At 35.8% G+C, this 21673-nt stretch overlaps 1 protein-coding gene across 2 annotated transcripts in view; it reads left to right on the top strand.

Annotated features, from left to right (window-relative positions):
- LOC108967907 (non-lysosomal glucosylceramidase) overlaps positions 1-21673 on the top strand; it is a 36844-nt gene that overhangs the window by 9580 nt on the left and 5591 nt on the right. For both annotated transcript variants that reach the window (XM_018931583.1, XM_018931582.1), the window contains exon 2: positions 15967-16236. In XM_018931583.1, coding sequence (XP_018787128.1) covers positions 15967-16236 — 270 coding nt within the window. The remainder of the gene's footprint in view (positions 1-15966; positions 16237-21673) is intronic.

Here is a 21673-nt window from a genome sequence, read left to right as displayed (position 1 = left end):
TGATTTGAACACCTTTTCGTCATAAGCTGGAATACTCTCATGAGATTATTCCTGCATATTTTTATTTCGTATTATTTTGATTTGTATATTGGAGATATCATCCGATTTCATGCATTTTCACATTATAGGTAATAGTTCTTGTAAGAATTATTCTAAGCTAATTTGGCTATTGTAGCTTTAGTGGTATGTACATTAAACCTATAAGAGGGCGGGACCACGCCTACTTTTTCAAAGTTTTCAGATCACAGGTGCCTCTTACTACGGAAGGCACAAATTAGTGGTCCATCTACGAACTCGTAATTTTTTTTTTTTGCCAAGGTACATACATATGTACCAAGTTACATCAATATTTCTTCATTTCTACTCAAGTTAAGTTCTGCATGGACGGACCTACGGACAGATAAGCTGTTACCCGGATTTCAACTTCATCCTGATCATTTACATATATATATTATATATATCTACGTCCTCTAGTTTTAGGTGATAAACACAACCATTAGGTGAACAAATCTTTTGTAGCAAAATGTTGCAAGAGTATAAATATTGGGCTCAAATATTCAGAGAAGCAATAAGTCGATAGCACAGCTTTAGAAAAAAATTCCTGCTTTGTTGCTCTGGATATCTTAGCAAATTTTGATGGTGTCGAGTGCCAAGATTACGAATTTATTCAAGAAGACATTTTTCTGATTATTGCATACCTTTTATTTTGATCAATTATCGGCTTATTAGAAATAAAATTTATTTTTCCGGTCTACAAACATCGTCATTCTTAGGCTATTTTCCGAATACTTTTTAAAGGACCTCTTCCCCTAAAATATGCAAAAAATTCGCAATGTTTTCAAGGTCAAGTTACAGCAATTTATGAAAGATACATATTTAAATAAAGTTGTGACTGTTCTGAAAACTTTACTTCGAAAAGGTTTAGTGTTGAGCGTGGAAAATTTTTGAGGTAACCATAAATCATCAAATTATGAAGAAATTCTGTTAAATACACTGACATTGTTTCAGACTTTAAGAGCAAAAATGAGAAATATAAGAGATATTTTAGACATTTGTCTCTCGGTTTACTTCAATATATCTTTATTTTTCTAAAAATAAACTTTATTTTTTCATGCTTTCTGATTTTTCTAATTAAAATAAAAACAGGGATTTAAAAATAAACGAGAGCAAATCGACAAAATCTTTGATAGAGTCATAAAGGGTGAAATATATCCAGAATCGACAGATATATTGCAACAAAATCTCTCTAGACTATTGTAAAACTTTAATTAAACCATTTCATTCTTCCTTTCCAAGGACAACAATCTTAAAAATAACTCAATTTTTGCACATACCTTATGGTTTAACCTCTATTTCTGTAAATTATTCCTTTATGTAAACTTCACTAAGGGAATCACGTCAAGTCACTTTCAAACGTCACACTGATTTTTTATTAAAATATTCGCTTAATTTCCATACTTGACGCCAGTGGTACTGTCGACTAGACCCCGCACACCCATAGCAAATATATTCCGCCTCAGTGACTGCATTAACATAAAATTATATGACCTATCACTCTCTTTAGCTCACGCTCACGTTGTGCTCATGCATATAGGTATGTATTTTTACGTGCTTTCATAGTAATTTTTATTGCTTTTATTTTCTTTTATCGAAATTCGCGTGAATTACATAAAAGTAAACAAAGTAGAAGTCATAAACTGAGTGTCGAGTTGGGCGATCGCTGGCAGACATCGACAATCACGCCAGGCTGTCTTAGCAGCCAGCAGTGGCATAAGCTCGGGAGGCATAAAGTATATATTTATATAGTTATCTGATGCTTAGCAAACATAAACCTAAACAAATTTTGCCAGTTCGTTTTGCTTTAAAGCGAAATTGCTTAAATATGTATTTCTCTTTGTGAGTTTGTAAGTGGTAAGCAAATATTTTATTTGCTTTATGTTCATTACTAATTTATGTATTTGAAAATATATGTACATATGTAACAGGTCAATTGAAAGTCGCCGGCTTACCATAGTAAAACACATTTTTTTCATTTCAACATAGTTCCCTTCAAAAGATTATAACGACCTTCCTACTTTTGTAGTAAGATTTTTCCTTTGCTTCAAAATAAGCCTCAGTTTTGGCAATCAGCTCTTTATTCTACCAAAATTTCTTTCGAGCAAGTATTTTTTAAGATCTGAGAAGAGAAAAAAGTAGGTGGGACCAGATCTGGAGATTACAGTCAATCCGAAAGCAATTCGACGCTTTTGGCACCTCAAAGTCTCATATTTCTAATGTAAAAAGTAATCCATTCTAGCCGTTGAAGTTTCAAGCGATTAACTTCAAATTCGCTTCCAGGAATTAGTCTTCCAGGTATTGCAAAATGTATATTTACATTGTAAACATTCCCCAGAATCATAAAGTGTTTACAATTATTTCTGAGTAGTGAGTTATCATAGAAAAGGCAGGGCTAACTAAGGGCGTAACCGAACATTTTATAGTCCTGCAACTTACAAGGATTAAAGCCGCCGAAATACTTATACATGGCTAGGGCAACTCTCTACCCGATTTTTTTAGTCAACTGGAAGTTTGAAAGTTTTCATATTCTAAATTCGATTTAACTTACCCAAAGACTTACTATGACCAAAAAAAGGAATGTCAGAAACATATTATGTATATGGCAAAGTTGGTTGAAATCGATCGAGTAGGTTCCGAGATATGTGATTTTACCTAAATGTGTGAGTTACCACGTCCATCAAACAATTTTGACATCGGCTCCAATATATCCTATAACCTCATTGTACTATCAAAGATGTAAAATTTAAGGTCTCTGACGCATTTATTTATTGATTTTTTCGGCTTTTTTTCGGTAGTTTTTAACAAAACCGCTACTCAATCCAATTTAACCTATCTTCAACCTGTAGGAGAATTTAACTTTTGTAGTGGCTTAGAAGATCTTATATTGAAATAATTAGATGGCGGGATCACGCACATTTTTTTCAAAAATTTTACCCCATAACTAATATACCCCGTAGGAACATGTTGCAAAAGTATAAAAATGAACACCTTTATGTTTCACTTGAATTCTAATCTCTATCACACCGTATTGTAATGAAAGTAGTAGATCATAAATTATATCATACAAATCCTGAGCAATAAGAATTCCATATAAGTAAACAATTCCGTGAACTTCACTATCAAACTTGTTAATGAAACCTATAAATAAATGCATTGTTTGATTGCTTAGTACATTTATTGCTAAGCAAATTCATTTCCAATCAGAAACTATTTACCGACACACCCTGTAGTGTTAGCTTCGCTTGCCCTGCTCAAAAAGTTCACTGTAACTTGTAGAATGCATTTTAGTTAAGAACAATATTTATTTTTAACATTGGCTGGCATTTATTCATACGAATTGGATAGATATGTATGTATGTGTGTTAGTGTCGTAACCGCATGAATTTCTCTAATATGTGCTGTGTGTTCATATAAAATCACTGCCCAAAATGGTGTTGCGGCGCTGCCAATGGCGAATGGCGATACACACCTTAATGTACTTTGTCAACGGCTGGCGGCATAATGGACTCGGTGGGTTATTTATAAAATTGCATCAAATTACGCATTTTATTTGCGAAGTACATGCATGCCCGCACGCATATACAACGATGTTCCTATTAAGAGGAACGGTTTAAAAAGTGAAAAGAATTGTTAAAATTATTACTTTATATATTTTGTATTACCAAATGTAAATCTGATAAAAAATAAATAAAACAGAAATCCAATTTTTGTACCCTGATTGATCAATAATTATTATCAACTAGATTTTTTAACAAAAAATAGGTTCAAAATTATCCCAGACTGGCAAAAAAAATATTTTACATGAATTTCAATACAATTCTTTATTATCGAGTTCAAAATATGCTCCTCTGGCAAAACAATCATGCCAATGCTGATGGCCTTCAGCGATTTTTTTTTTTTTTTTTTTGTGGTAACGGTTTATATATGGAGCGCCATTCGCTAGATTGTTGAAGTTTGATCGTGGAGTTTCGACCTCATATGCATAAACCCACGTCTCCTCAGCAGTAATATGTTATATGTTTAATGAAAACAGGGTTCTCAGTGTAGTACAAGCAAAAGCATTAACACCCTTCGTACCCAAAATTAGTTATTGTTTTGGGTTGATCCATAAAAGATATAGAGATCCTCTACAATATCCCTGTTGCAATTTTCAAGCAATCTGATTGTAATTTTTTTCCAATTAAAAATTGCGAGATAAACGCTTACTTCGTAAATTTAAATCCACAGGTACAGTACAAAATGTTCCTGTGCCAGTGATACGAAGAAGTGCCCGTAGTATCGAGAATAATGATCCCGCTAGCGACTCAATTGAGGAAGACTCAAATCAGTCTTTCACACGTCGTTCTCAAGCATTGGGCAGCTCTGTGACGTCGTTCTGGCGAATTTTGCGAAAAGATCTTGGCCTACATCCTTACGAAATCAAATTGACGCTAGAACTGAAGCCAATCAAGCCAATAACTTGCTAATTATCCTGATTTTTATCAAAAAATCAACTTCAGCGATGAGGCCCATTCCTGGTTGAAGTGATTCGTCAATAAGCAAAATACGCGTTATTGGTTAGGCAGCAATCCACATGTAGACCACGAGTCACCGTTGCACGCGTTGGCTGTGAATGAAAATCGCTACCGCTCAATGAAAACCGAATATATTTGGTCCGATTTGAATGATATGTACTTGAACAATATATGCTTCCAACAGGACGGCGCCATAAGCCACACAGCGAATGTCATAATCGATTTATTAAAAACTAACTTTGGCGAACGTGTTATCTCACGAAACGACCCAGTCAATTGGTCGCCGCGTTCGTGCGATTTGACGCCGTTAGACTATTTCCTGTAGGGTTACGTCAAGTCTCCATCGGCGATTGATGAACTTCGTACGAATATCGAACGCGAAATAGCAGCAGTATCGGCCAATTTATGCTTGAACACCGTCGAAAATTGGGTTCAGCGTCTTTTGTAGCCCTCTTATTGAAAAACCCGTTAGGTGCCAAGTACGCAGTACTTACGGATTAATGGAGATTAAACTTCGCACGAACATAAAAAAGTTTGTACCAAACTAAGAATCGGCTGGGTTTGTCCCGAAATTTATATGAACCGGTCCGAGTCAAATTTGATTAGATGTTATGTTTCAATATTGGAACTTTTACACTTTTAAATATTAATTACATTTCGTTACCAGCAAAAAAGTGAATAATAAATGAAAAATGTTTAAAGCTTTTATGAGTTTTTTCGCTCAAACAAGCAATTATCATCAATTTATTCGACAGTTGCGATTAGCAGAAGTACTCACACATCAAATTCATCCTTAAATTACATTATAAAAAATATATTTTTATTCAACTGTTTCATTATCAATATAATTTTCTGCATCATGTCACAGTTAGATTATATAGATTACATGTCTCATAGATTAACATTACTTTTATGGCCGTATAATTATCTGTCTTAATGCCATTTGCTGATAAACACTTTTTCTATTTTTGTCCGCACGCGTCTAACTCATTATATCTGGCATTTTTATATTATAAATGACATTTTATTGTTATGGTTCATGTATTTATATACATACAATAAAGTAAGTATGTATGGTTGATCACTGGGAGAACTTAAGTGCTTGTTTTCACAGAGAGTGAAGGCTAGCTGCCTGCTTGAAAATGATGGCAGAATGTGTTATTTGGAACTTAAAATTAGATAACCATACGAATTACTTCCTATTGTTTTCTGAGTATTGGAACTAACAATTGTTTTCGAGAGATTTAGTCCATTGTAAAAAGTAGCTTCTCGGTTTTTCGAAGCTAGCCACCAAATACGAATATTTGCCTTCGAATTTCAGCATTATTATCATATTTAAGTTCCTGAAAATTAATATTTATCTTTCTCAAAATGGAAACGTTCCATGTTTTGCCATTTATCTCAATGGCTTGTAACATTTTTCGGTCTGGTAAGATTTCGGTCTGGTAAAAAATATTTTTTTTTTTTTTTGTTTTCGAAAACTCCATTTTGGTTTCAATTGTTCATCTTCTACTTAGACTAAAAGACTGAAATATTCAATACGATAACTACAATAGTATTGAAGTTTCAGTTTATTCTTTAAATATACGCTATTAAAATAGATTAAAAAACGAAAATTTTTCCTAAAAATATATCGATACATTTTCTCTCATTTTATTTAGAGAATAAAATATTGCAATAATAATTACAATAGTAATTTAATTTAATAAGTGAATTTTACGTTGTTCATCTTCTTACAAGCATTATTTAATTAAAAATACAGAAAATGGATAATTTCGTTTAAAAAATATTTCAATAATCTTTTAATTTCTCGATAATTTGTTTCTTATTTCAAATTTATATAGTATGGAAAAAGAAAAAATCGATCAATTTGATAATGTAGCCCTGATATCAATATTTTAGTTTCTCCGTTGGCCTAAAGTAGCGCAAATTTTTAATTATTATGCTAATTAATTACCAAAAATCGATATGCTTTTTCGTTAACTATCGATCACGTGTTATTATCTGTTTTATTTTGGATTACTGTTGAGTTTGGGAAAAAAATTGTGATGCAACTATTATGCATAGACATCAGTTCTCCCGCATTCATCATAAAAAATAAAATTTTCGTTCCAAATACTTGTACGAGTATCTCTTTTCCACTATCAATCTTATAAAGCATCGCTTCATCTTTCAACCAAAACTTGACTGCAATAACATTTTCTGCGAAAAATGGCGCCACATTCGAACATCATCAGCTTGTACTAGAACTTAAGTAAAATAATAAATACTTTCTTTTCAGAACGGAGTATCAAGAATTAATGAGTATTTTGAGTGAATAATCCTAAGCCTAACAAAAATCTGGAGCTGTTCCGCTTACGTAGATACGCTTGTCACAAGAACGAACATCTAATTGGTTATACTAACCGCCGGTTTCTTGATTCTATCCCAGCATTTTTTCGTTTATTGTCCAAGAGAATTCTTTCTGGATTTTGTTGATTACTGAGCTAAATTATTGTTAAATTACCGTAAGTTATGTAAGTAATACAAGCTAACAACATACCTCATTTACCGCTATCTCGGGACCTAATTAACCATTAATAAACGTATTATTTCTTAAAAATGTTACTTTAAAAGAAGATTTCAATAAGTTTCCTGGAAACATAGTTTTTCGTCCGGATCAAACTAATTTTTCATATCAAAAACATTTTTCGGTTCAAATTTCGCTTCTAGGAGTTCCAAATTTATTGTGAATTTTCTGGTAATGATATAGTTACCGTTTCCTGATATTCTTCTTCTTAGTAACCTCCTCTAACTAATTTTTTTTTTTTTAAATCCCAGTTCGGATTTGATTTTATTCCCTATTTTATTTAAACAATTCTACATACAGATACACTATACTGGTTCTTACTGCCCCCAAGTTACAGCAGTGCTTGAATATTCACCCACTATTTAGTGTATTAAATCCATATAATCCCACTAGATAAAATCAATTTGTTCATTTGAATTTATAATTTAATTCAATTACTCCCGAATGGTTGACTTTCACTGCAAATGTTCTGCAATAATTTCATTTAATTTTTTTGATTGATAATTTAATTATGCAGTCACAGAGCTGGCTGATTTCAATGACCCGTTAATTGCCGCAATAACATTTGGTGTAATTATCACCAATTAAATTTTCGCTATATTTACTGTTATGTTTGTGTATGCATCGAGTTTGCTAATGATTGGCAATCAGATTATATTTCTATATATGCACGTGTGTTTTTATATTTATGGTGTTTTCCGAGTTTAATCGAAATCTGTCTATATTGAACATGTGTTTTATGGTCACAGGTAGTTTTATAACCAACATGTGGACTAATAAAAGCAATGGCATGTTACATAAGAGTTTAGGTTTGGTTATGTCATCTTGCTGATATTCGTGAGGTCACACATGAACTCACTTGGACAGCTAAAAAGTGTCCTTGTCGACAGACGGCCAGTGTTAGTATGCAAGAGGCCATCCGAGTACCGACTCGTTTTATGATATTGGGGTAAGGGTGGACAGCCCTTGGCTGAAAACCCAAGTCAATTCCGGTAACGTAAAACTGGCTGTTGTGGAATTCGACGCGGACTTATCAAACATATGTCCGGGATGCAACGAGTCACCACATGACACTAACTACCTCTTTGCATGCCCTGCTAACCCTAGACTTCTGACACCTCTCTCCCTATGATCAAAACAGCACCTTTCTAATCTCAACCATCCTAATGAGGGTTCTGTATCCGTTACAACAACTACAACATGATCAAGGGGAGTTCACCTTATTACGAGTGAATAGATCTTCGCTGCAGAAACAAAAAATCCAAAAGTTACTCACGTCTACGGAGACCCACTTATACCGCGCCTCTGTCGAAATCCTCCTTAGCGGATTCACCTTGTCATCATGCGATATATAAGCCGATACTAACCTGAGTTCTCACGTTTCCATCTGTATTATTATTTCTCAACATCTTATTACTTCTTGTCCTTAACACACTGTATTAGCACAAGGTCGGGTTTGTCTCCTACAAGGCAACGCATGAGATTAGAAAGTAATTAGTCTGAAAGTTCTTTCTCACCCAGTCTCCTCTTCAAAAGTACAAATGCTCCAACACCATCATTGCCGTTGTCCTCTAACGTTGCTGTAGGCCGATCCGTTTCAGTGTTCACCGGCCCGAAGGGACGAAACGGATTCCCACGACTGTTTTTTTCTCGCCTCTCTACTTCACTCGCGCTCCTGTTGTCTCTAGTCATCGTCTTTGGTGGACTTTGAGAGGATGCAGAATTACACCCTTGAACCCTTAGCCTATGGTCATTTTGTGTCGAGTGTAAAGGATAAATAATGACAATTGATTCTAAATATTAATTAATTTTTTTTTCTTTGCATATCATGTTTTTTGTTTTATTTAATCTTACTTCTGTTTATTTTTATTTTTTTTAATTATCTAAGATTAGCTTTTCAGAGCTCGGATTCGCAAGCATTGACCCCTATGGTGGCAGTTTGGTCTGCTTCTAATTAGTCAAGCAAAACGTTCCAAAGTGTTGAGCCCATCACTTATTACAAAGCGTCACAGAAAAGGCAAACATAATTCATGCTTTGCAATAAATGGCTCAAGCGTGTTCAAAAAGTGACTTAATTAATGTATATATGCATACAATTAGGCGCTAAAACGCACTCAAGCCCATAGTGGTCATGCAAAGTAATGCTTGACTGCTTTTAGGCGCAAAAGGTAAGCAGGGCAAACCAAATTCATTTGAGTTCATTTAATTTATTCCTATGTCATGTTGAACGTGCGCCTTTTATATATTTTTCATAAACCGCCTTGCCTTCCGTGCCACGATTCCCTTATATTGATCTGCAGACGTGGGTGGCTAGTAGACACAACCCGCTGTGTTAATATTTTACTGTCATCATAACGGCACTTAAACCCGGCACTGCATATGCGTTATGGCAACGTTACGCTCTTCACCGAGTATCTTCGCTCTGCCCGCGTTACACCGCTTTTGTCTATCGCTCGCATTAAATTAAGAGAAAAACACTTGTGACTAGTTCTTTTTAATGTGGCTTCACCCGTCGCAGCGCCCTTTTCTCAATTGCAATCACTCAACAACGTCAACGATGATGACTCGACCGGCTTGAAAAAATTTTGCTGACATTTGCAGATTTGTTGGCAATTTGTTTTTCTTTTTTCCGCTTTGCATATTTTTCCATATTTATGGGCAGAGATGCATTTACGTTTGGGTGGTTGAGCTAATTTATTCCGTATAAATATAGCTCTGTGTTGTCGCCGTAGTCGTCGAAGACTGTCTCTAAGCTGTTCACGAACTTTGTAATGATTTGAGATTGCTTTGCTGATAAGAGAATATTTATTTTTAAATGTTGTACATTTTTATACCCTGAACAAGGTAGTTTAATGTTGGCACAAATTTCGCTACACGTGTAAAGAAGCATCGGAGACCCTATAAAATATATATATAATTGTTCAGCCTGACGAGTTGAGTCGATTTAGCCTTGTTCGCCTGTCCGTCTATACTCTCTGTATACGAACTAGTAGTCCCTCAGTTTTTGAGCTATCGATCTAAAAATTTTAACACATACTTTTCTTAGTTACTTAATTACGGAACCGGCGATATCGGATCGCTATAGCGTATAGCTGCCATAGAAACTGAACTATCGGCATAAAGTGCTTCTATGGGAATTTTTTCATTTGACGATACATTCTCGCGAAATTTGGCACGAATTATTGTTTAAAGTTGTAACGGGTTCTCCGAAGAAATCGCCAGATCGCACCACTATAGCATATAGCAGCTATTCAGACTGATCGTCGAAATCATGTTCTTGTAAGGAATCCTTTGGTATTTGCAGGGGTATTATAGTTTCGGTCCCGGTAGCCGATGTTAACGTCCCCGCTCATTTTGTGGCTTATTTTTGTATTTTAATCGTTAATTGCCGTTTGCTAAGTGTATTTACGTGATTAATTGATTATGAATTTTCCCTTTTGCATACTTTTATTAATTGCCAATTTGCTGACTTAACATGTTTTCAATTGCCCGTTTGGGTGAAAGGCCTCACAAATTTATATACAGTAATGGAGTAGATAGAGATAACGGTTGATCCAAGTAGAGTTAATTTTTTCAATAGGCTTTTTCATATAGGTCGGGTCAAGTTATCTTTTTTTTTCAGTATTGTTTGGCATTTCAGCGTTGAAAATCTTACGTCTGGACAACGTTTATAAATCGTTCAACTTTATTACGAAAATTCACGTTCTGTAAGAACAATGTCAATCTTACTTAGTGTACTATTCGCCCATCTTGGGATCCAGCATTCAACCAGCATTGGATAATAATCGACCGAATAGACCACCTCCGGCATGCAGTGAAGAAAATATAGTAGTCATTGCTGAAAATGTACACAAAGACCGTGCAGAGTCGATTTAGGATCGTTGGCAGCAACTCGAACGGACATATGAAACGATTTGGTGCCTTTCTATGCACATTTGCCGCATTTGAGACCTGAGAAGAACCTGAAGAGATTCAAGTGCTGCCATTTCATTTAGAAAAAAAAACGGTTTGTTATGGTTTGTGGGCCGATGGAATAGATAATTTCACTTTTTGGGCCGGTCAATTGGCCATCAATTTCATTTGATATTACCTGTTAGACTTTTTCCTGTGGGGATGTGTGCCCAAAAAATAAGGTGACATTTGAATTTAAACTGCGCGCTTCAAAGGATTTGGAGAATTATTTTTTTTTTTTTAGGTTGTTAGGACTGTCAGTCACATTTATGTCAAATTTCATGTCAAAATATTCATTAGTGTTTGAGATACGTGTTTTGTGAGCCGCTAAAAGTGAGTTTTTCGTTGTTTGCGATGTCGAAATTTGTTAAGCAAAGAATTTGCATTAAATTTTGTTTACGGAATCAATTTTCTGCTGCGGATACGTTGAGGATGGTGCAGAAAGCCTTTGGTGATGAGACTATGACAAAAAAAGTGTTTACAAGTGGTATAGTGAGTTCCAAGCCGGCCGTGAACGTGTCGAAGACGAAGAGCGTCCAGGGCGACCATCAACCTCAACCGACGAAGCTCACGTTCAACAAATCAAAGATTGGGTGTTGAAAAACCGTCGATTAACAATTAGAGACATTGCTGATGAAGTTGGCATATCGAAAGGCTCAGCCAATACCATTTTGAAGGATGTTTTGGGCCTCAAGCGCGTCGACTGGTACTGAAAACATTGAATTTTTTGGAAAAAAGGCGCCGCGTTGAAACTATGCTTTACGACTACCGGGGTGTCATGAAACGCATTATAACTGGCGATGAGACTTGGAACAACCGATCAATCGAGCGAATACCGTGCCAAAAGAGAGCCGAGACCAAAAAAATCGCGCCAAAATCGCTCAAAAATCAAGGTCATGTTGACTGTTTTTTCGATTATAGTGGTGTTGCGCATTATGAATTGCTTCCAACCGGTCAAACAGTCAACAAGGAATATTATTTGAACGTTATGCGTCGTTTGCGTACCGCTATCCTCCTAAAAAGCCGGAATTGTGAAAGGACAATTCTTGGTTTTTACACCACGATAATGCACCATCCCATACTGCCCTMGTAATTCRTGATTATTTCGCCAAAAACTCAACCCATATCGTTCCGCAACCACCATATTCACCTGATCTGGCGCCGTGCGACTTCTGCCTGTTCACCAAGCTCAAAAGACCGCTCCGTGGACACCGTTTTTGTACGATAGAGGAGATTTAAGTCGCAGCGAAGACGGAACTGAAGGCCATCCCGGAAAGCGACTAAAACCAGTGTTTCGAAGATTGGAAAATCCGTTGGCATAAGTAAATTGCATGGGGAGGGGATTACTTTGAAAAAGATGAAATTGATTTGGAAGAATAAATAAAGAATTTTCAAAATAAATAAATACAATGGCACTATTTTCTGCATTAAACTAAAATATATCGAATTTATTTATTTTTGCTAATTTATCTTACATATTGACCGATATATGTATACAGTATAAAGTCGACCTGAAGTTTAAAATTCGTATATTAAGTATACATACTATATATGAGGAAGAGTATTATTGACCCCTGTTTTAAATATCAAAAACCTAAACAATAATTTTTTCACATTTTTGAAAAAAAAAAAACATTAAAAAATTTCCTCTTAGAAGTACCTTTATTTATCACTGATTAAAGCAGATTCTTCTTCATACCTTGGTTGAAGAAAGCCACACCTGTTCCAAAGCTTCAATATTTCTATTTAATGTTGTTGACACTTTACGTTACTAATTTAATTACATATGTATGTACGTAGACAAATTTTGCATGCAACACCCAAAGGTTACTTATACGCCATGACAACATTCCGAAATGCGAGTAAGTTGTGAATGACTTCATCACTTCAGTTAAGTACCGCTATGACCGTAGTTGCTAAATGTTTTCTCACACATCTATGTAAGTGTGTCAACAATGTGAATATTTGTAGCAATAACAAAAATACACTACGCGTACCTATATACATATGTATAAAAGCATCTGTGCGTTTGTTTTCCTCCCGCACATGAACTTGTGCATTGCTATGGCCTCTACGTCTATGCAATGTTTTATTTAAATTATGTCATACATATTCGTTAATATGTAATGTCACAAGTGTGCATGAAGTGAGTAAGAAATCTGCATAGTGTAAGTCTCTTCAACGATTTCAGTGACCGCTGAGGGGTCGTGGCACGGCTAGGGATGGCAACGATTAATCATTTGATTAAATGAATCGATTATCGCAAACAGCATTTTGAAATTTAATCCGAATGAGTTTGATCGCTGGGCTCCTCACAAAACTCTAGCACACAAAGGAAGGAGGAAGGACAACGATTTTACATCTCCAGAAGATGAATTGAGCTTTTATTTGAAATGTCAGGTATTAGAACTAAGACGAAACACTATTGATGCTTGGGAAGAAATGAAAACCGTTTACCCAAAACTGTACGGACTTTCAAAAAAGTATTGTCATCTACTGGGTACCTCAGTACCAGCTGAGCGGCTTGTCTCAAAAGCGGGTGCAACTGCGACCAAAAAACGCAATCGTTTGACAACAAAACGTTTATCGAAATTGCTTTTTCTTCAAACTTGGTTGAACAGAGAATACATTTTCTTGATTTCAATGAATATATGTACTTTCATTTATGCTAAGACAAATGAATTTTTGATACGATGTTTTAATTTTATTTCCGATTTTGTTTTTGTGTATATACCAACATAATTTGAATGTCTGAAATAAGAATATGGTCTCCTATATTTTATTGGTTTTATTTTTACGCAAAATTGCAAAACATCCTCTCTCGTTCAAGCAAGAGGCAATTCTATTGCTTTAAGATTGCTGTACATATTTTGAAAAATTTACTGTCATTGTGATACTTATTTTTAAATATAGGCAATTTTCTCTTTTAGAATATGAATGGGACTCTGTGATAGAGCACTATAATACAAGATTCGGCGCTGAAACTAGGTGATGGCCTTTATGCAATTTACTATTATTTGAAAACATTGTAATTAATCGATTAATCGATTTTTTTACATTAATTGCAAATAGTTAAATTTTTTTTATATCTTGGAATTAATCATTTGATTATTTAATCGATTACAAAAATGTTTGCCATCCCCAGGCACGGCATTGCACTTGGCAGTGCCGCCGAGAGACGCCGGGTAGTAGCAAAGTTTTCATACGCTGACCTTGAAATGCATTTCCTGTGCTTGTGTGTGTATATAATTGAAAGTGTATTTTCATATGTATGTGCATATGATTGACTACTCAGAAATCAAAAAATTTAAATTATGAAATCACTTTCACTGTGACTTCCCTTACATTTTGTCTCGCACAAGTTGCAACATTTTAATCTTTCCCACTCTGCGTCCAAAATCCTTTACTCAACTTTATGTTTGTTTGGCTCTGCATTGCTCATAATTTATTTTTAACTGCATTTATGACATCATCTCACAATGGCAACTCACTTTGTGACCACACGCTGGTACGCGCTTTCACTACATTTCCACCAGCTACCTCATTATCCTTCCCGCACGTGTGCAAGTGAGCGTATAAAAACCGTTTGTGCGCGTCTCCAACAGACCTTTGTATAAATATGTATATACCGTTGCGTATAATGGCTGTTGACATGGTGTTTATTTCAGTCTTCTATGTAGGTATGGCTAAATTTTGGGCTCATATTACAATTGATTTTTTCATGCTGTGTTCTTTTCGTCCACACAGTTTGCTTTAATTGCCATTATTAATCTAGTAATTAATTTGGCTTTAATTTAAGGGGAAAATTTTAAATATATGCACTTTTACAGACTTCATTTAAGATATAACAGCACCCAGAGAATTGTAATCAAAATTCTAGCAATCACAATGCGGCAGGAAATCTCGAACGTTCTGAAAGAGCATGCCACTCTTTTCGAAATATCACCAAGACCAATTGATGCTTCCAAGAGACTGTTACGTCAAACATCGTCTATCGACTACATTATTCTCACGGAACCCTTTTCTTGCGATTATACTCAAGAAAACCTTTATCTCGTACACAACAATCACCTCCGTTGTGGGTGCTCTGGTAGCGGCAGTAAATATCCTGGTCCCTTCCGTTTACTTAAACCCGACTGTCTTGCGAACGGTCATCATAGCCCGACCTCGATTCGTTGAAGTAACGTTTATCCAAACATCAGTTAAGCGTCATTAAAATCACTTGACGGTAACCCGAGGAAAGGAGCCTGACCTCGCTTCGTTATTGTAATGTTTATATAAACCCCTTCATGGAGAAATCACTGTCATTGAAATCACTTACCGGTAGGCCCAAAAAACGAGCTGCTATTTCGACGAGTTCGAACCATAGGGCGAAAGTTGAGTTAAGTGAGTTGGTTTCATTAAGAATGCAAAGAGCTGATTAGTGACATAAGTTTTGTATGTCAGAATCTATTTTGGATAAGTCGGAATTGAACCTGCTAGATGACTGAAACTCGTGCTTCTGTTCTTCAATAGGTGGTGTTTAATGTATTAAAGCTGCACTGTGAATGGCATTCGGTGCCCATCGGAAATTGGTCACTTCCGAAATTTAGTCGGCTTATGGTGGGGCCAGTTCGTCAACGTATTGGCGGAATGTTTTCTCATTTTCCTAGTTGTTGTTGTTGTTTTAACGGGTACCTTATGCTCGTTGGAATGGTAAAGATTTGATCAGTTTTCATCGAGATCATCGAACTGTAGGTCCAGGAAACGAGCTGATAAATAATCTGGCAAAACTATTTTAAAAATATTCTATTTGCCATATGAATTATTTGATATAAAACAAAAATATTCAAATTTGCTTTCATCCACTTACTCTCTTTCCACCATTCCTCACAGGTACTCCACCTACTATTGGAGGGTCTCCCGCGAAAATCGCCGCTGCTACATGGACTACTATTACTCGGAGAACGGTAAACAAATTTATGGTGTGCCCTTGGGCGGCATTGGTGGCGGCACCATAGGGCGTGGCTTTGCCGGCGAATTTTGTCGCTTTCAGATGCGTCCCGGCATGTATGAGTACAATGTGGTGCAGGCGAATCAATTTATAGTGACAATCAAAGACGCCAAGAATTGCACAATCTTTCAAAGTTTGCTCTCTAAACTCAGGTAAGTGACAAGCTAAAATAATTATTCCCTGTAAAATGTAATTAAATACCGAAATGCATGTGATGTAACAAAAACGCCTGAATCCTTAACTCCACTAACTTTGGTGAGCTTCCTCAAAACGGACATGAAAATACTTCTATGTAATCATTTGTATGACATTATTGTTGGCAGTAATCGAAAGCGATATGACCTCAATTTGCGCTGTAATGCTACTGGACATACTCACACATTTGCTATTTACTCACACGTTCATGCCATATGTATGTTTCTATGTATTAGAAATCTAAATCCATTAAGCTACATGTTATCACATTTTTTTTTTTTTTGTTCGCCCACATTTCCTGTCACGATTTGTCACCATTCGCCATTCGTGTCCGTTATATAATTATGTACTTCTTTTGTGTATATAAATTTGTTTTTGTTGTTTGTATATTTGTTCATGATTTGGCGTCATTATCGTCACGTTGCATGTGCCACACACTCCTCAAAGTTCAACTTTTCTATCGAGGATTTGTTTCGAATCGAACTTATCACGGTTTCAGTGCAATTTGCGTATTATCACGATTTTCTTTAACGCCCAAGAAGCAGTATATTTATATATAATATATTTATGTTTACAATCTGTTTTATTTATTTATTTGTTGTTATTATAATGCATTTCATGCCACACAGTCGTAAATTTCACTTTAAGCTCATAAAAAATTAAACTCCAATGCTAGTAGCGTGTGACCTAACCGCAAATACACAAAGAAAGCTTGACACTACTTAAATTCCTTATATACATGCATACATACATATTTTTATTGTTATGTATATATATACATCTATCAGCTAAGTGTCACTACAAAATCCAACTTTTAGTTCTTTTATTGGGGCATTCTTCCCGAACATTTTCATTTCAATTATTTAAAAATCCGATTTTTTTTGATTGTGTGTAAGGTAAGCGTGAAAGTCCCTAAAAAATTACAAGATTTGTATAAATCATATCGTATTATTGTAATAATAACTTCATTAAAGATTTAAGCGTTGCAATAATTATTCGATTTGTCTAACTAAAAAGTACAGTGTTTGTCTCAAATTTGTTAAAAGTTGTATAATATTAGGTTGTCAAAAAAGTCTTGCGGTATTTTCGCTAGTTGGCGCTGAGAGCGCGTAGTTATAGTTTTATTCGTCGCATCGGGTCATGCTATACCTTTTTGGAAAGCTCATTTCACGCGCTAACACGTGTTTGATTGATTGTCGTTTCTTTTAAGTCGTTCGTGAGTTATAGCGTCGCAAACATTGAGCAAAATAAAGAAAAAATACGGCATATTTTACAGTACTACTACGATAAAGGCAAAAATGCATCTCAAACCGCGAATAAAATTTGTGTAGTTTATGGACCCGATATAGTTTCCATTTCCACCGCACAACGATGGTTTCAACGTTTTCGTTCTGGTGTAGAGGTGGTCGAAGATGCGCCACGCTCCGGAAGGCCTGTCGTCGAAAATTGCGATAAAATCGCTGAATTTTTCGAAAGAGATCGGCATGGTAGCATCGGTCAAGAGCTGAGCATGAGTCATCAAAAAAAATGTTATGAACAATTGAAAATTCAATAAAAATACCGCAAGGCTTTTTTGGCAACCATTATTATGTTATTTTTAAAATAGTTTTTATTTTATTTTATTTTAATTATAGCTTAATGATAGCTCCCTTTTATTTCAAATAATAGTTAGTATTATAAACGATTTTTGTAGTAATTCCACATCGTCATCGGGTGCGTGACTCCGCTAAAATTTTATTTGTTGGCGCCTGAGTGTAGGCTAGTATTTTCCCTAGATTAATAGCCATAGCGTGAACATTTTTCTTTCGTTATAATTATTTTAATGTGTTTACTATATTCAGTCGAAATGAAAACTTTTCAACTCAAACCGAAGAGAGTAACCCATTAGTTCAGTGGCTTTTACACTAGTCGAAACTTTCGAAAATAAATGTTGTGGAATAACATATGGAAGCGGTGTATGCTGGCAGCCTAAAGACTTTATTCTAATAATTTTCTAAAATAACGGGATATCAATGAAATTCTTTATTCCTGTGAAAGTACATTCGATGCCATTATGTATGGAACTCGATTTCTTTTTCATAGCCACCACGGGCACGTTTGCAGAAGTCCAGACGCTGCACCCAATTTTCAACGGTTTTCAAGCCTAAGTCGTACCAATCATTAATCGTCGCTAACTTGCACGCTAATCGCACGACCGAGGCGGCAAATCGACTGGGCCATTTCGTAATACAACACGTTCACTGTGGCTTACGGCACCGTTCTATTGGAACCACGTATTGTCCAAGTCCATATCAAATAATAGGCGCCAAAAATATTAAGTTATCATTTGAGCGGTAGCGATTCCCATTCACAGTAATGTGCCGGTCTTGCTTATCATGGAAGAAGTACGGCCCAATTACGCCGCTGGCCCATAAACCGCACCAAAACGCAATTTTTTCGGAATGCAATGAGGACTCATGGAGAACGTGTGGATTGTTGCCTTGTCAATAATTCATATTTTGCTTACTGACGAGGCCGTTCAGCCAGAAATGAGCCTCATAAGAGATGACAACGCGTGAGAACTTTTTGCAAAATATATTTAATCATTAAATATCAGTCCCCATTCTATATTATGCACTTATGTCGGCACATCTTCCAATCGTCGAAACACTTCTCAAATTGGATATTTGGGATTTCTTTTAGCTCTTGAAGCTATTTTCATCTATCTTGCAAACCGACATTTTACTCCATGACATTTCTCTGACATTAGCCCAACCATAGCGGCTGCTACAGACAAAGTAAGCAATTAATACAGCTGAAAATTTGTTCCTCTTTCGGAGGCATGTATAATACATCAACATATTAAAAAGAAATTTTGACAAAACCCGCATTTTAGCACACACAATATATATTTATATGCAACTGCTGACATAAACTTGGTAGCACGCCTAGTAGAGTCAAATAAAAGTTTACACTGCAATAAACGTGCAAGCACTAAATAAACTTTACAACATTTTTACTAATGGAACGGCGCAATCTAAATATGTAAACAATTTACATAGGTAGCATAGTATATGTTGGCACTTGCATAATATGTTGCACACCTAACAGCTACCAAAACTTGGCCATTCAATTAGCACTTGGTCTTGCAATTGAGCCATTTGCCATCGAGTAAATCATACTTCATTGATGAACTAATATATGTGGGTATGCATAAATAACATAAGCAATAAAATTTTAGAGTATTTTAATACAAATATTCATTATAGCCTTAAAAATAAGCTCCTGAGCTAACTGCATCATTTCAACACTCTATTCAATTTTCCATACCCATGTTCGAAGCCTCAGCTGGAATGGCGTACAGTGCCTTCAGCGAATGCTCTTTAATGCAGTCCTGGACTCATCAGCAGTATTAAAGCGCTTCATGAATGTGGGCTCCACAGCTATGTTGTGCTGGCAATCATCTCTTTGTTACCTCGACATCGTTTTCGCTAAAGATTCAGCCCTTTTAGTGCGAGTATAGCATTAACACGCTTCATACCCAAAACATTAACCAAAATGTGTTGGGGCGATCCATAAGAGATGTTGAGAACCACTGCTATTTCACTGATGCCGATACAAGGATTTTCAAACACTATTTCTTTGACTTTTTTGATGTTATCATCATTAACAGAGGTGGATCGATGACTATGAGGCAATGACCTTCAATGAATGCTTTTTGCCACTGAAATACTTTTTAAGTAGGCGGAAGTATCAAAAGCCGCAGTGCGAAACATCAATCCGCTAAACCTAACCCCAATCCAAACCCGTCCACGGAACAACCACTTGTTTAAGGATTTCTTCGTGGGAGTGATAAGACATTCAAGTCTTCTCTATAACACGGACTGACAACCACTAAATCTGCTCTATATGTTCATGATTGAGCCTGCGGCTTCACTGACAGACTTCCAGTCTGCAATAGACTTTGAGTACTGTCAAACTTTCTACCGTAAAACTACCACCGAGTGTAGTTTTAAGTCTTTCCCTTGTACTTAAAAAGCGAAGTCAATAAAAGAATACATTCTCAGAGTCTTCAAAGCACTGTGAATACGGAAAATTCGGACTAATATCATGCTGGAATATGTAAAGGTAGCTTCTAAAGCACAACTGTGTCCACTTAGTATTTAAGTTAGGTGGAAATCCAGGTCCCCATATCGTCTGTCAGTCTATGAGTGCATGTCCGGTATCAGTCTCTGGGTCCACCGTTCTATGGGTGAAGTTTGCCATCGCTGCTGCCATATTGTTATCCTTTTCTCTATCTTTTGGCTCCTATAAGCGGCTCTAATGACTCTATACCGTCGTATTCGTCACACTGGCTGTCAATGAGCATCATTCTGGCTATTACTTCAGCAGCGTCACTTGATATTGTGCGGAAAGCGCTGCTAACTTTTAGTACCGACAGCCTGTTCACCATGCTTTTTTGTCTGGCGTATGCTTTATTGTCTAGCGCCTGGAGCCGTGGACTGAACTTTCCATGGGTCGGGCAATATTTTTTTTTTTTTAACACACATTGCAAATTTTTGCGAATTAGTTTGGTTTCAAAGTCACAGCTTCCTTTAAGGCTCTGTTTGGTATGTCATCTAATCCAGGCGCTTTGCTGCTTTTGCGCCACTCAAATACTTGTATTCATAATAAAGTAGGCCCTAAAACACTTCTGCAAGATTTTCGACGTTTCCGTAGCCATGATTAAGTTGGAATCACAATTCAAAAAAACCCATCGCATCCAAAGCAAAGAGCCAAACAAGCAACTGACATATAAATCAAACTTCACAAAAACGTAAAAAGGGGTTGTTACTAATCTAGGAAAAATATTTGATACGATTCGGTTTGCACGTGCAGTTGAGATAGACCAGTACGGGTCAAATTTGATCAGATGGTAATTCCTAATTTAACATTTGACACTTTATTTCTAATATTTACTGGAATTAATATAAATATAGTATATATACTTGGTAGCTAAAATTGTTAAAAAGCAAAAGCCTTGCGAAAAACGCGCTAATCCATACTTCTGAAATGTTAGGTTATGTAAATTTGTATATATTGACTTTTTTGTTTTTTACCAATAATTTCTTAATGTTTGCCTGTGTTTGTTGTGTTGTTTTTGTTATGTAAGCTATGTACTTGTATTACAAAGAAAAATATTAACCTAAAAATTGGAAAATCTTATAAATCTTATTTGCAAATTGATTCTTATTTGCTTTCCTTTTATTGTATTCCGAAATTTTTTCTCTTTTCTATTTTATGGCAAAAAATATCATTTACAATTAAAAAAAATGATATTTCTATGCACGCGCTTATACACACATACACCTGCTATTCGAACTCTGAAAAAATTGTCTGTCCAATGGAACACCATGCCGCCACAATCACCAACAA

Source organism: Bactrocera latifrons, unplaced genomic scaffold (assembly GCF_001853355.1).
Source record: "Bactrocera latifrons isolate USDA-ARS-PBARC rearing strain unplaced genomic scaffold, ASM185335v1 scaffold_2, whole genome shotgun sequence".
Taxonomy (NCBI): Eukaryota; Metazoa; Arthropoda; class Insecta; order Diptera; family Tephritidae; genus Bactrocera; species Bactrocera latifrons.
This window is presented reverse-complemented; position numbering and strand designations above follow the sequence as displayed.